The sequence below is a fragment of the Takifugu rubripes genome, chromosome 17, assembly GCF_901000725.2.
Source record: "Takifugu rubripes chromosome 17, fTakRub1.2, whole genome shotgun sequence".
Classification (NCBI taxonomy): domain Eukaryota; kingdom Metazoa; phylum Chordata; class Actinopteri; order Tetraodontiformes; family Tetraodontidae; genus Takifugu; species Takifugu rubripes.
In genome coordinates, this window is record NC_042301.1 from 13,314,090 (window position 1) to 13,330,105 (window position 16,016).

At 48.8% G+C, this 16,016-nt stretch overlaps 1 protein-coding gene across 1 annotated transcript; it reads right to left on the reverse strand.

The window, feature by feature from the left end:
• Positions 1 to 205: 205 nt before the first annotated feature.
• Positions 206 to 12,201, reverse strand: smad1 (SMAD family member 1). Its single transcript, XM_003972414.3, has 7 exons — positions 12,057 to 12,201; positions 5,706 to 6,265; positions 3,945 to 4,214; positions 3,737 to 3,853; positions 2,154 to 2,375; positions 1,721 to 1,977; positions 206 to 1,633 (listed from the first exon to the last, which is right to left on the reverse strand). Exons 2-7 carry the CDS (start codon positions 6,103 to 6,105, stop codon positions 1,490 to 1,492), a joined length of 1,410 nt encoding a protein of 469 aa, XP_003972463.1. The 5' UTR covers positions 6,106 to 6,265; positions 12,057 to 12,201; the 3' UTR covers positions 206 to 1,489.
• Positions 12,202 to 16,016: the final 3,815 nt, after the last annotated feature.

Below are 16,016 nucleotides of genomic sequence, written 5' to 3' on the forward strand. Positions count from 1 at the left end.
TTGCCGTTGGGCTTCAGAATGCACTTGTAATCGTTGAGCCTCCTCAATTTAAGGCGTTAGCTGATACACAACCATACCGAGTGAGTGATGCTTCTGGAAGTCTTCAACAATACCACGATGCGTTTTCTTAGCATGGGTAATAAAAAGATGCACACGCAAACATGCACGCTCTGACACAGTGATCATAAAAAAAACAGACAGATGCTGCAAGTAATGAAACAAATTTATTGGATCTTCCAGTCGAGGCTTGATATTCATGGAATAAAACTGCTTTTCTGGGAGGTTTTTTTTTTTCTGTTTGTTTTTCAACGGAGCATAAAACATAATGGAAAAGAAAAAAAAAACAGGCAATGTGTGAAAGTGCAGACAAAAAAAGAAAAGAAAATGACACGCTCCAAAAAAAATACAAAAAGAATGTAAAGAGTAATACAGTTCCAGAGCGAAAGGACAGCTCGAGAATCGAATGGCAGAATCTTCTATAAAAAACATAACAAATCGGGACATCAGTAACGGATTCCTCGGTCGCAGATTAAAAAACCAGATGCTGAACGTATTTTTTCCCCAAAACAGTCGTTTTCCAGGATGCCGTAGTTTTGAGTTGATGAGAGGAAGTGATCGACGCGGTTTTGCCTCGGCGGTGACGTGGAACGCTACACTGACCAAACTCTGCTTTGCAAAATCAGACTGCACAGCACAAATTCTAATAGTGTAATACATCTAAAGGCTATTCTCTCTTAAAATTAATTTGAAACACTAGCGTCACACGAGATGAGCAACATTTAAACGTTAGTCTTCTTGATGAATAGTGTGAAATGCCCCTTTAGTGTCACGCCCACCCCACACTAATCCCGGACCCTAAACTCTCCAACTCCCCCCTGTCATCATGATTATTCTCTCATTTTTAAGGGATTTCATAGTCATATTTTACTGTATTAATTCATTAGCTGTTAAAAACAGTTGTTTTTCCAGAGATGATTAAAACAAACTCCAAATCTGATGAGTACAGACAGCCCAAAGTCACTGCCGACCGCCATTATGGTGACCTGGAATGTCCCATAATCTCTTTAATCTATACACCTATATCTGGACTTTCGAATTTAGATTCAAAGTAGTAACGAGTCACATGAAAAAGAGACCTATGGGAGCAAGCACGGGGAGGATACTTGTATCACGGTGAGTGTGATGGTCGAATTATTACAGTTGGTCACAAAAATCAAGTATCTTCCAGTTGCATCATGCTCACTTCTTTGACTCCTCTCCCAAACGGTAAATGTGCCCTAATCCCATATCCTTCAAGTAGACGTCAAACCATCCTGCCCAGCCCCACTGGTCCCAGATCAGCGTGAGTTTCAGTCTCTATCAGTTATTGGGAAAAAAAAACAAAAACAAAAACAGACTGGCTGAAACGCAGGCTGACCTCTGACCTGTAGTCGCTATTTTGACCACGATGCTGGGGTGCGGGAAGCCGCGGGGCTGAGCACGGTGGGGCCTAGGAGACAGAGGATATGGGGTTGTGAGGGGAGCCCATCTGGGTGAGAACCTTATCCAACCACTGTAGGGGGCCGTGCAGGTGGATCTCAATCCAGCAGGGGGTGCTGGTCACGTCCTGACGGTGGTACTCTGCACCCCAGCCCTAAAATGCAAGAAATATCACAAAAATTAGATTTATGTAGCTACTAGCAATGTAAATCCGCTAAACTTGCGATAGCGATAAACTCACCTTAACAAAACTCATGCGGATGGTGCACATCTTGGTGAGTTCGTAAACGGCCTCGAAGCCGTGGTTGACGGACTGCGCCAGCAGCTCGGCGAACTCCTGGTTGTTGAAGATCTTCAGGCTGCAGCCGCTGGGGATCTTACACACGGTCGTGGGGTGGAAGCCGTGGTGGAAGTTACAGTTACGGCTCTGGACGAAGATGCTGCTGTCGCTCAGACACTCGGCGTACACCTCCCCGCCGACATAGTAGAGGTGGACACCTGAGGGGGCAGAGAAGAACGCTCGGTCACCCCAAATCGCCGGTGCGGTCGCCTCAAGATCGATGCGCCTAAAGTGTCTGCTCGATTTGTTGTTCCTGCTCGTCTCCAGCGTCTATCGACGACATTAATTGATTCGGTCGCGCTTCAATCGTTAGCGGCGTCTCTCCGCCCCGCACCTTTGCCGATGTGCCGCCGGGTATTCTCAATGGTGGAGTTGCGGTTGACGTTGGAGAGCAGGCCGAGGCAGAACCGGTTGCGGTTGTTGGAGGGATCCGTGAAGCCGTCGACGAGCACGCTGGTGGAGGACGCGTGGAAGGCCTCCCCGACGCGGTTGTTCAGCTCGTAGTAAACAATGGAGCACCAGTGCTTGGGTTCCTCGTAGGCCACCGGCTGCACATCTGCACAGGAAGCACATTAACGGGTCACGGGGGTGAGGTTAGCGCCGCACAGACGCAGACATATTTAACGCATGTTTAAGATTCTTCGGAGCAGACACATGTGCAGACGAGCTGCCGGGAGCCTGATGAAAGAGTCGTCTCAGCCATACGTCTCACTCATCAACACAAGCATTTCTTCTATCCCCTGCAGCCCATAATGGTGATCTGGATGAACACATGGGACCCGCCACCTACGTTTATGTACACTTATCCTGACTAAAATCAATCCGGGAGCATCTTAGGGCGTATCTGCAGTCTGTGGTCGGCCTGCGAGCTGCGATCGAGCAGAAAAAGAGCGGATGGATGTTGCCTGGCCGTGGTTTTGTGCCTCGTGTGTCTGGGGCAGAGCCAGTGCCAGCTGGCCCAGCTCGCCCTCGCCCGCCGAGGCATCAGCCTTGTTTATCTAAGCGCATACTTCTCCCAAACTTCCTCTGTTGTGTGGCACAGGCTAGCAGGTGTGTTTTGTCTGTCCTTTTCCCAAAGCTGGCCTACAATAGAACCGTTGCTGCCCCCCCACCCCCACCCTTTACAGGATGCAGCTTGTGGAGAAGAAAGAGCTCCCCAAACTCCAACTTCCAGTGCACGCATCTACGGCCCTTCCCAGTACGGCTGTGGGGGAGATTTCTTGCGTGCTAAAATCAGCCCAAACCCAATCAAAATAACCTCGTATTAATATTGTTACTGTTAATATAACGTCACGTTGGCAGCAGGAAGAATAAATCCCCGATGAATGGACTAGGACGCTCCCTCTGGCTCCAGTAGTTCCAGTCCAGACAGTGGTCATTGTTGCAGCCAATGGTGCAAAGCACCAGCACCATAAAGCCAAAACCACAAAGTACAGATAGCAGCAATTACTGCACCGCATTTTAGATCTCAAAGTTGAGGGTAATTAGCGCAGCTAATCGCTAACGAGCCCCGAGTCATTACCACCAGCAGAGATGACATGAGGCCCGGCTTTTATAGACCTCATAAAGCTGCTCTGAGGTCTGGCTTCATTTGCGGAGGCTTTGGGCTCGCACCCACAGACAAAGGCCCGACTGTAAAGCGACTGGCAGGCCCTTTTCACACGCTGCGCGGGATTTATCTGACAGGATATGGTATCATCCCGGAGCTTTCGGAGCCTTTTGTGGATCCTGACTTTGATAAAGAAAAAAGGAAAAGAGTCTCGATACGAGCATGCTTCCCAGAAATCACTGCACCTGCAGTTCAAGGTCAGCGGGTGCAGACAGTTTTATGTGGATGAAATCATTTGAACACAAAGATGAGAGAGAGTGTGTGTGTGTGTGTGTGTGTGTAAGAGAGGCAATCTCTGTCATGGTTACCTGGCCGATTGTTAGTCTCTAGAGGCAAGGGTGGAGCCAAGAGGTTGGTGTCCATTGGCTGGGGACAATCCTGAGTCATCTGCTCCTCGGGGGGCATGTAGGCAGGAGGGGGGGTCTCTTGTTTTCCGGAGGGAGGAATATCAAAGAGAAAGACGCTGGTGTAAGATTGTGAGCTCCTTCTGTAGAAAAACCTACGGTCGAGACTCACCTGGCATCTGGAACGGGCTGCCGGGATCGGAGCTGGATGGCGAATGTGGGAAGGTTGTGTTGCTGCCGCTGCCCGGTGAGTTCGGGAAGCTGTTCCCCGGCGAGTGCGGGAAAGCGGGGGGCATTGTGTTGGCTTGAGGGAAGGACTCCGGGAAGGTGGCGTTCTGCGGCATGTGCGGGTCGTTCTGCTGTAGAGGGTTGCGGAAACGGGGCAACATCGTGTGCTTGGCGTTGAACTCGCTGTTTCTCGGTACCAACACAGGGGGCAGCACTGAGGGAGGAGACGCGCCACCTTCGTTATTAACGGAATCTCTTATTATTATGCAAGCATCTTGCACATCACACGCATGCAAATCACGGCTCAAAAAGCCCAACAAATCCCAGTTATCCGACTCCAGTCGAACGTCAAACGCTTCCTGGAACTCTGTGTTTTTACATTCTGAACACAGATGTCCCTGCATTTTTCAAATATCAGCTTCCAGCTTGTTAGTCTTAGCCAGCAGGATTTGGCCCAGACTCTCAGGTTTCTGCTCTGAGAAGACATTTTGAGTTGGGCCGCGCCTCAGGAATTCATCATCTCGGGTAAATATCCAAGCTGATGGGGGTGAGCGGGGGGGGGGGGGGGGGGGGGGGGGGGCTGTTACAGTGTAATACACACACAAACCCCACAGATCTGCCCCACTTGTGCCTATAAATACTTGCGCAGATAGATAAATAAAGCGAGTGTTGAAATAGTAGCTGGGGCTGGCGGGGGCCCGTCTGTGCTGCTGCAGGTAGGACCGGTGGTCCAGAGCAGCAGCTTGTTTCAAAGACCAACGTAGAACAGGTGCTTTGAAGAACCGTGACAGGAGATTGACAGGAAGTGTTTGTACCGGGGGAGGGGGTGAAGAGGAAGGAGGAGGGGAGCGTGGACAGACAGGTGCTGCGGGGTTTAATCACCTCATCCTCGTCTTCCACCCGCTGCTAAAACAAAAAGTGTGCAAGGCAGGCAGCGGCTCTTTCCTCCCATTGTACGTGGGTGAGCGGCTTCCTGTTCCAGCCGTCGTCAAAGAAACTGTGCGTGCAGCTGTGTGAGGGTGTGTGTGTGTGTGTTTTCCTTTATAAAAGATAAGTGCAAGTGTGAGTGTGTGCTCCTGCTTGTGTGAATATAATTTTGCAAAAGAAGCGGCCGATAGGAGCTCAGAGCATGTCCAAATCAGAGCCCCCGCTCTCCCCCTGATGGAATTTCCTGCTGCACACACACACACACACACTTGGCCCTTTACACACTGAGCGCCCTCCACACAGCTGTGTCTGTCTTGTCAGCTGACCCTTTTTTTTTGTTTAGTAGGGGCTCGAGCAGAGTTTGCAGAAACGGCAACGTTTATTCTGCATTTAGGTTCGGTTCTGATTTGGTCTTCAATAATCAGATAAAGGAACACTGGTTGCTGGTTTTTCCCCAGTTGGCACATTGCTAAACCAGTACTGCTGCATGATTGACAAATAAAAACATGGTCATCATTTTAGGACGCCTGTGTTGTGTCTTTTCCTGCTCACACAACTGCGGAGAGGAGAAAGCAAGAAGTCGGAATGGGCTGAAATCACCACTGGAAAGAAATATGGGCACTTTCCAAACTAGTGCAAAAGTCCTGAAATAAAATTTGCACCAGTTTATTGAGTGTTTCCTGAACATGGGTTCCGTTCCATTTGTAAGCCGTGTAATAAAGGACATGTAGCTTCTATAAAAGTCCCGTCCCGTCCCGTCGTGTCCATCCGTACTCACCTGGACTGTCCACTCGTTTGTAGTGGTAGGGGTTGATGCACACGTCCTTCTGCTTGGAGCCAAACGGGTACTCGCAGCACTCCAGGGCCTTGAGCTCATGGTGGGACTGCAGGTCGGGCCAGCGCCACACTCGGCAGTAAATGACGTGCGGGAGGCCTTTCCTGTGAGACACCTGCAGCCGTCCGTCCAGGGAGCGGGGGATCGTCACGCAGTTGCTGGGCTGGCCCGGGCAGCTGAGAGCCCTCTCCAGCTCCTCCATGGCCCCCTTCTTCTTTTTCAGCTTCTTGACCAGAGCGTCCACCGCTTTCTCGGCCCACTTCTCCTCCTCGTCTCCCTGCTTCCATCCCAGCAGACGTTTGACCGCCGGGCTGGTAAAGGAGAACAGCGAGGTGACGTTCATGCTGGACAGCCTGCCTGCCTCCCTTCTCCTCTCTGTCTCAAGGAAGTGTGAGAGTTCAGTCTCAGGGAAGGAAAGGGTAAATGCTGGATTTGTCCTCTGGAGGTCTCAGATTATCCCCAGCTTCCCCGCCGTCAAAACAGATCCTCTTGACAGTCGTTCACTAGAAGAAAGGACATTGGGGTTAGCATCTGTGAGCTACAGGAACGCACAGAGAACGCTCTACTGAGCAGCTACAGAACACCGTTCCCACTTTTATCTTCTAACTGGCAACACTCGTATCTCGCCAGAAGATTGTGGGAACAGCGCTTGATGAGGCGATGATGTCACCATCGCCGGCGGTGTCACTCACGGCTTCTGGGAAACCGGCAGGGGAGTTGAAACAGACACCCTCCCGTGAACATGCACCCTCACCGCGCATTCTCCGGATAGCTTCCTGTTCGTATGGCTCGTCACATTACCCGCACTGGCTGATGTCATTTACAGCCAGACGTTACATACAGTCGGAAGTCTCTACAACCTATGGGAATTTGTTCCGGGGGTCAAACGTCTGACTCTGCACAACTGAAACAGTTAAGTTCTTGACTTCTCAGCTTGTTGCCTCTTTGAGGGAAGGAGACCTCCGGTGCCCCACCTGCTGAGGCAAACGCTCTGCAAACCATCAACACGAAGCGACAAACGCTTATTTTGTGCAGGAACGAGCGGGACAAAAAAAGAGGAAGTGAACGCCGTCCTCGGGATAAATTCACCCATTCACTTAGGTCCCAAAGGAACAATTCAGTAGCCAGGAGTGCACACATTCTAGGTTCTAACAGGGAAAACAAGAGGACTTTGGTTCTTTTGTGAGTGTAATTACACAGGTATAAACAGGCCATTAGTGACGTCTGTCTTTGGGTTAAAGTTCTGAAGCCATTCCGGAATCCAATAAACAGCTTGGTGGCGATGCAGCACCTCTGTGCTGTGCAGATGCAGTAAATCCTGGGGTATATTGGATTTCCAACACGCAGGAACGCATACATAATTAAGACCGCTCTGCAGTTATTCTTGGCAGCACGAATTATGGGATGAATGACAATTTCTATCTTTGTCAGCTACATCCTACAAAAAGGGGCGGAGGAGTTGGAGGAGAACAGGTGCTGTTTACAACAAGGCTGTGTCTGAGCGTGTTGTTAAGTGGGGGGGTGAGGGGTTCAGAGTGCTTACTCCCGCCCACCGGGCTGACCGGAAAGCTACGAGCTGCATCTAAAGTTAGCTTATCTTCCTAAATTACACTAGCTGATCAAAACTGATACAGAGCTACTGCACTGCTAGGGACGGGGGGCGGACCTTTTTAAGGGGGGTGGGGGTGGGGGTGGGCGGGCGTAGGGAAGAACTACAATACAACACCCTGTTCGTGGAAAAGATTTCTGCCACGAACAGGAAACGCGACGTGCGGCTACATCATCGAATCTGTCATCGGCGGCGCTGCAGCAACATCACTTCCTCTTGCTGAGGCGTGCAGCTTTTTCCACACAGGCAGAGCGGGAAAACAGAACAGGCTCCTAAATTCACCATATGGGGATTAAATCAATCAGAATTAAGAATTCAGAGTACTTTCAACTACAAAAGCTAAGCTAAGACCTCGTGTGTGGGGCACAAGGCTACAGTTTCCGTGTTTCATAAAGGTTTGGGACAGAAGTGTGAAACGGGAAAATGTTTCACAATTCTTGATATAAAGATAAGATAAATTTGTCTGTTTAATAAATGGCCGAAAGTTTGCACTGCCCAACCATCGACCTATAGATAAAATATGAAAAAAAGGGTTTTATATCCACGCTAATACTTCAAAAGTATCTTTATTACCACTCAATGCAAACTCTGGTTCCTGTCCAGCTTAAAAACCTGTCTTGGTCCATCTCAGGAACATTCTCTCCATCCAGGCCCAGGATTTGCTCCAGGAAGACAACGTTAATACATCTCAGATGCAAGACAAGAGACTCTAGATTATAACATCTGTAGTTGGCTGCAGCTGGAGACCTTGTCTCCCACCCCTGACATTCCCAAATATCTGACTGCTTATTTAAAGGGTCTTGATTATTTTGTGTTGCTTCTCCAGACAATGCAAGTTTAGAAAGGTCCGCGAGGCAGTCAAAATATGAAGGCGCCGCAGCGCCTCCCTTATTCTATATTTGCAATACATATGCAGCGCAGAGAACAGGATGTTTGCGTTGTAAGACATGAAAAGGAATTCCGAGAAATCCACTGAAAATTCGTCCTCTGAAAGTTGTTTACATTTGATTGCTGCATTTAATTTCCACTGTCATCGCAGGTTCCCGACGCGCGGCGGCAAATATCGCTCTCTAAAAATACATCAGCGAATCAAATAACCTCCACGGCTGCTTTTGCAACACTTATTGACATTGTTGCCACTATCTCGCACCGATGTTCGGCCCGATTCAGTCGCGTAAACACAGCTGAGCACTAAAAATACGAAATCCCTTTTTTACGATCCATTTTGTGTTAATCAATCACTTCTGCACTGCCCGCTTCATGACTCAGCGAGCTCAATATAAACAAATCCCTAGTATTAATAGCATCATGATCAGTCTTAAAGCCTCCTCATTTATGTCTCTCTTAGTCACTGAAGACTACCGCGGATGCCAGCGGTGGCCTTGGCCGCTGCTCCCCCCCCCATAAAAATCTGAAGGGCGCATCATCATTTACGAAACGGCTCCATAAACGTTCCCTGCATCTGAGCCGCGGCTATTGCGTTAGCGATGGCTTGTTACGACCATCAGTTAGCCGGATGGACAGAAACCCGGGGCTAATGGGAACGCTGAGTGAAATCGCGCGACGCAGACGGGCGGAGACTCCGACCCACCTGGTGCGAGCTGTTAGCCGCTACAGTAGCCCCATGGATCATTTTGCACCGCTCCAGTGTCTGTTAATCAATTTAGGCCTGAGCTGTGTAGGATGAGGAGGCAGTAATGATGCTCTCTGGACCCTCCCTGGGGACAGAGCGTTATAAAGAAGCTAAATTATTTATCAGCAGGGTCCTGGATGGGGCCTCCATTAGCCCCCGCTCAATGGAGTCACTGGCTATAAAGAGGAGAGCAGGAAGAGAGTGAAGAACAGAGAGGAGGATGCAGAACGACAGGCAGAAAATGGCATCACCAAAATGACTGTAAGCTGGACACTATAGTGCTCTTTATCATATTTCATGTAGGTTGTACACAATTAGGAAACTGAGATGGGGGGCTCTATACTTCACTGACACACACACAGGGACCCTGTTGAGATTCCTCCTGATGCTGGTGGTTGGAGGAAAGAGCGAGCGATTGTAGATCGTAGACGTAAAAGAGAAAGAAAGCACCGGGCGGGCCACACCCATCAGCTCCGCTTCCAAAGATAATGGAGAAACACTGAAAATTGCAAATATAAATACTTAAACTCAATTGAAGGCCAAAGTCCTCGGTGTCATAAGGAGAAGGAGGAGGAGGAGGAGGAGGAGGAGTTTCTGACCGGCGCTGCAGACCACCAGACGTGATCAGCATCCTCTGGCTTTACATCTGCAGGCCTCTACATCCACCCTGCCTCACAGACCAGGACCCCAGACGGTTCATTCTGGGCTCCTGCCACCACAGTAGGAGCCCAGAATGAACCAGGAGCCCATCGCTGAAGGTCAGAAGCAGAGACAGGTGACACACACGTGCACAGTAGGAGCACTCTGATCAGATTAACCGTTGACTCAGATCTCCATCTGAACGTCCACCAGCATGAACCACCCAAGAAACCTCTTTCCAAACAGCCCACTCGGATCAACATTAATTCCTGTTTAATTGCGATTATTTGTGTCCCTGCACTGACAGCGATGCCGATTATTGTGCATTAATTATTCGGCTAGCATGAAAGGAAAAATGGACGTGATGTAATCAACCATCATAATCAATCATCAGTCCAGCATATAGACGAGTAAACATCTCCTTAAATATGCAACTGAGAGCCCGTTTACCTCTTCTTGACAGTGGAATCCAGACTACATCTACATCTTGTGGGCTTTAAGTGTAAATATGCATCTAAACAACCTTTAATTTACTTCAACCTTTACTTTTAACAACCTTTAGTTTACTTCAGGTCCTGACAGTAGTCAAAGGTGCCGTTTATTGATCCCTGGCTAATTGCAATAACCACAATGCTGCTGATGTCTGTCCCAACTGTCATCGTCTGAGCCGCTAGAATCCGCTTTGACGCATCTCACAGTCAACTTATCAGCTCCAACCCGAGCTTCTACTTTCACCCGGTGACTCCGAGGTGAAGGTATTTAAGAACGCGTCTCTGATGAGCAACCTCTCGGTTGCACAACCCGCAAGACGCCACGGTTTCGCTGTCGCAATTCAACGTCGGTGATTCGCCGTCGTGCAATCCGGATCTGTTTGCCAGGTCTGGCCGATCTATCGCCGTTTTAGCTGCTTCTAAAAATGACAAATAAACAGCGAGTTTCTAAAAGCGGCCTCGGAAGCCAGCAATTTGCAGCAGCCACTCGTGTCTTATGAAATCCTCCGACAGCGACGCTGGAAATAAACCACAGTCAGACATGACGCGCTGCCTCCATTGACTGGATGTAAGAATCGACTGGGAGGGGGGGGGGGGGGTTGATTCTCCGAGGCCTCGTGGTCGCTCCCTCCAAAGCATCAATGTACCTGCGAGCCAAAACCACCTGCACGTGAACACAGCCTCCCCTCACACACAGGAGCGAGGCGGGACCAGGACACGAGGCTGCAGACACAACACGGGGCAAACAAACAGTTTCCTGCCGATATGTCAACCACGCTCGGCACGCGGCGTGGCGTTAGCGTCGTGTCAGGGTGAACACCTCTCCCCGACACATGGCAGACCGTGTCGTCCCGGCTGTGCAGAAACAGAGCGGGATTTTGACGCTGTTCACGGCTGTTGTGACGGACTCTGTGGATACAGGAATGTTGCAAACCTATATTTACACCCAGCACATGTGACTTTTCTTTTTGCCTTGGCTCTGATAATAGATGGATGGACAGATGCTTGTCTGGGGCAGATTAAATGTTTATCTGGCGCGTTGCGGGTGCTCGGGGTGACACAACGCTGATAAACGCGGACGAGCATCATCGCGCCCTCCTGCAGTAACGACAGTCCTGCAATTTCGACGGAATTATCAGCCGCATCCTCCCAGAAGGCAAGATGATATTTGAAAAATCACAGACAAGGACAAATTCCTGTCCTTTGGGTAATCTGATATGTCATCTTCAATAATGTCAGGAGGGCCGACCTATCTGCTGCAGGTCCCGCCCTCTTGTCTCAACAAACACAATAAATATCTAATAAATACTCGGGTCAGACAATTGGCAAATATATGGAGATGACATTTGGGAACTGGAACCAGCACCATGTTATATGCTGTCAAGGCACATTTCTTTAGTCATCAGGCAGCAGATATCAGATATTGCTCTGAATAAAATCAGTTATTCATTTCTCCATTTGGTGCCTTTATAAACACAATATAACATTTCTGCCCAACTACCTCTGTTTATATAAACTGACTACTGCTACACACACACACACACACACACACACACACACACACACTAGCGTAATTACACATGTACATCGTTTCAACACCATATTTCAGCCCTATTAATAATGTCCAAAATAAAACATGCGCAAGCGCGTCTCTGTAACACCCGGAAAGTGATCTAAATAATTACACTTTTGCAGAGAGCAATGTTGCTGCTTTAAATACTCCATTTGCTCCAACAATGTGGCCCAATTTTCAACTCCGGTGTGAGATAGAAAGTAGAAAAGTTCGAGGCTCCCAACTCTGAACTTGATGAGCGCTGAGATCCACCTCCGGACTAACGCGGCCGTGTACGAAATAAGAGAGAAAGGACGAGTGGAGCATTTTAATTTCAAAATAGGGAAAGGAAAAGGAAAGTTTACTGTACCTTAGACTGTTATCTCCCACTCGCGCTCTCTCTCCGTGTGCCGTGCTCTCTCTGCCTGTCTTGGATTTGCTCGGCCTGGCGTCAGGGAGTCGCGGAGCCACTTCACCCTCCGCCGAGCGCCAGTATCACGCCGCGGGACGCGGGCCTGACAATAACAAGACCTACTTTTCACACATCCAACATCTTCATTCACTGCGTGAAAGCTCATTATGTAACGCCGGAACAAAGACGCATTCTCATTTAACACCAAGAGTCTGTTTTAAGGTGTTTTTGTGTCCCAAAACTGCACTTGAAAGGGGTTTAGTTGTCTGTTTTCAAGTAATTGCATTTTAGAAAGAAGGAAGCAGACGGTTCCCATGCATTTGCTGGACCAGTGCCAATTTTAACTTCTATTGTAGCAGATCAGTGCATTTGAAAGTCTATCTATTTCTTGTAGCTTTTATTGACAGCACCATAACCATAAGCACACATTTTTAAAGAAGCCTAAACCAGGAATCATTTCTTCTGTAAATCTGCATGAAGAGTCTAATCAGGTCCAGTAGTTTAAAGTGACAGACAGCCATCTTTATCTTTAGTGAACTCCTGAACTGCACCGTGTTAAGCCTGCCTCCGAGTTCCCCTATTGCTGTGATTGTGATATGATAAGCACTATTTATATTCTCTGGTGAACAAGAGCAGGAACAAGCAGGGGAGCATGCTTACATATGCCATTATCCCAATGTCTCACCTTAAAACAATGATGCACACATAAGTCAGACCACAGAGAAACTGGTTGTTTTTGGGGGTTTTTTTCTTTTTAAATTAAAGGTGAAGCAGTTTTTCCACACCATCTGATCAATACTTGTCTATAAATCCAGGAAGGGGAGCATCAATGTGTCATTTCTAACAAAAGATATGAAACTGTGTACTATATGCAGAAAAGGCTCCTATTCTATTTCCCAATGACAATTGATGTTTATTGTTTAGTTTTATTTGATCTCGAACTATGCAGGGGTAATTAAAATATTAAACTGCTTTGGAAACTTTGTGCTAAAGTTGCAAAGCGAAAGGTATTAGTAGCTATTAAGATCATCAAAATGCTAAAAATGTATAATAATAACAATGATGGTGTGATACAAACGACAAGCAGGTTCGTTCGGGAGATTTACGAGTTCATCAATGAAGTTCAGGATCACCGCCGTGAGAGGGACTAGATTCTGTGGCGGACTGGCGGAGGGGAACGTTCAGAGCGGAGGAGGTTTCTGGCACGGGTGACGTCACGGCGCTGGCGACAGAATGTCTGAGCGAGGCGGGAGCGAGCTGCACGTGCATAAATCTGGGAAAACAGTACGGGGGGGTTCGATGATGAGGATGAGGAGGATGAAGAACAGAGAGAGGACCCCCCCCCCCCCCCCCATCAAAAAATAAGACAACAGTGAAATGATTCCTCGCACTGCAACATCAACTGAGGTCGAGTTTCACCAGGAGACGTTTACGGGCTTCTTGCTTCCGAGCTAAAAGGACTTTACGCAACCTTTATCGGGTTTATGGCATCTTATCTCATTATAACAGTTTGGGTACTCATAAAGATAGTTTACTGATGCTGTATCAACGCATATTGGAGTTTTTATTAGGAGGATGATAACTAATCAGCATTTACTTAAGCACGCTATTGATGTGGTATCACTTTAATTCCTGAGGAAATTGAACGCAGCATTGGGGGAAAACATCACTCAAAATATGATGAAATTTACGGTGTTCCACGTTCATTAAATGCACCCTCAGCTTGCAATGCATTCTGGGATAACAAACCACATTTAGATAGTCAAAAGAGTTTGAGAACCTTTTTTAAGTGGTTAAATAATTTAATAAATAAGGTCAATAATAGGCCTGGCATTAAGTATTTAGGTCTTGACGGAATCACCAGTCCTCATAACGCCGCATGCACGCTATTTCTAATTAGATCTTGTGTTTGCAGTGGGGGCAGTAGGTTGACTTCAGCCATATCTTACCCCCATTAAAGTGCTCCTGCGTTTGACAGTCTCGTTCACAATGTCAGGAATTACAGTCGGGACTAAAAGATTAGTGGGAAAATGTGATTACTCAACAGAAGAGTGTCATCTCTTTGTGCCGCGCTGGGCAAATATTAGCATTTCTAAAGTGGTTTAAATGAGTCAAATCATATTTGATACCATACAAACTCACTAATGCAGTTGCGGGAAAAGAGAATGAAAAATCAATATGTGGATCTCTTAGTGACTGTATCACCGGAGGAAAAATATCTGCGTGATTACAGTGACTGTTAACGTCACGGGCGTTTCTCTCACTTTTAGATTACCGGTATTTACACAAGCGTAATCCAGATAAACTGGTTAGCAAATGTCACACAAACAACGCTTGAGACACTGTGGACCCTGGTGCTGAGCCGTCACCGACCCAGGAGGGACTCTGTGGTCCTCCTGGGTCACCTCTGACACGCTCACCTGGGCACGGCTCGTCCACGTCGACGCTAGCTCTGATTAACCTTTTGCAGGGTCATGTTCTGAGCACCTGTACCGGGGTCACGCAAAGTCAAAGTCTACGTGCAACTTTATTATGTTCACAGCAACTAAACCAACACATCACACATTGAAACTGCCTGACCTTTAATTCAAACGACCTTTGACCTTTGGATACGCACATACCGGGTTTTGCTCCTCCAGGACTTTGGCCGCAAAGCCAACGTGTTGCGTGCGAAAGGTGGAGACGGGGCCCACTTAGCCGCAGATCAGGGTTCAGGCAGATCCGGAGCCGTTCAGAAGGATTGGAGCGCTGCCTGTCTCTGAGCGGGCGCGGGAAGAGTGGGCCCACCCGGCCCGGATAGATTACAACATTAACGCCACCGGCTTCCGTGAATTAGCGCGGGGTGGAAATGCTTTACGGTGACTGACACGTGTTTAGACGGCACTCTTTCACACATGCAATCCATCCCGCTCATCCGAGTCCTCTTGGCGGGCCCATCAAAATTTCTGCAGCGACGGGGGGCCCGGGAGCGGCGCACCGGCCCGGCTCGCGTTTCAAACGCCCGGCCCGTCTGGCATGGCTTTTAGCGGGTCCTCCTGGAAATAATGCCCAGGGTGGTAATATTTGCACGCTGTCTCCGGGGGGGCTCTCGGCCTTTTCCCTTCTGCTGCACGGAGACAGAGGATGCACCAATCAGAGGGCGGCTCTCGCGCCTCGGCGCTTTAAAGGGCGAGATTTGTCCCTTTACGTGCGGCGAGGCTCGTCGATGAGTCGCCCGCGGGACGGATAGAGGTGAGGATCATGTGACATGGAGTCCTCTGACTTTCAGACGCTCTCGATTGATTGTTCTCACGTGTCTTTCAGGGGTTTGATCCCCTCAGAAGACAATGCAACGTATTTCTAATCTAAACCCGCTGTGTAAGATGAGCCTCCCCGAGGACCCTGCACACACACACACTCACACTCACACACACACACACACACACTGCTACGTCCCCGGAGAGTTTCCCCGGGCTCGGTGCAGAGGGTGGTCTCGGGGAGGGGAAGCCTGCAGCAGCAGCTGCTACAGTCACTTGCTGGGGGAGACAGTTAACCCTTGGCGGCGCAGCTGTCAGTCAAAGCGAGGCGGCTTATTCTGCACAAGAGGGTGGTGACACGACGAACTTCCAGCAACTGCGGCCGCTCGTCGAGGGCCGACACATGACGGCGCACCTGTAGCCCGGCCAGCTGGCGCTCAGGTGCGCTCAAAGCCTTTTTGTTTGAGTCTTTTGAAGGCCTGACCAGCCTTTTTCTAAAGACGCGTACAGCCAGTCAAGTGGGTTTTGAGAGTAAATTGCCCCCGGGGGTATGTTCGCCAGCTTGATGTCCGATCCGGGGTGTTTCCCTTGGCTTCGCACGTTTGTGCTCGTCATTTTATACCTTTGAAGATCCTTCTGAGCTCAACTTCTGAGCAAACGCTGGCTTGTACCTGCTGGGCAA

Coding starts and splice junctions, on each gene's coding strand:
- smad1 (XM_003972414.3), bottom strand. CDS start 6,105: ATGAACGTCACCTCGCTGTTCTCCTTTACCAGCCCGGCGGTCAAACGT. Junction 1,978..2,153: donor CCGGCGGCACATCGGCAAAG/GTGCGGGGCGGA, acceptor CTGCCCCCTCAG/GTGTCCACCTCTACTATGTC. Junction 1,634..1,720: donor TCCGCATGAGTTTTGTTAAG/GTGAGTTTATCG, acceptor CTTGCATTTTAG/GGCTGGGGTGCAGAGTACCA.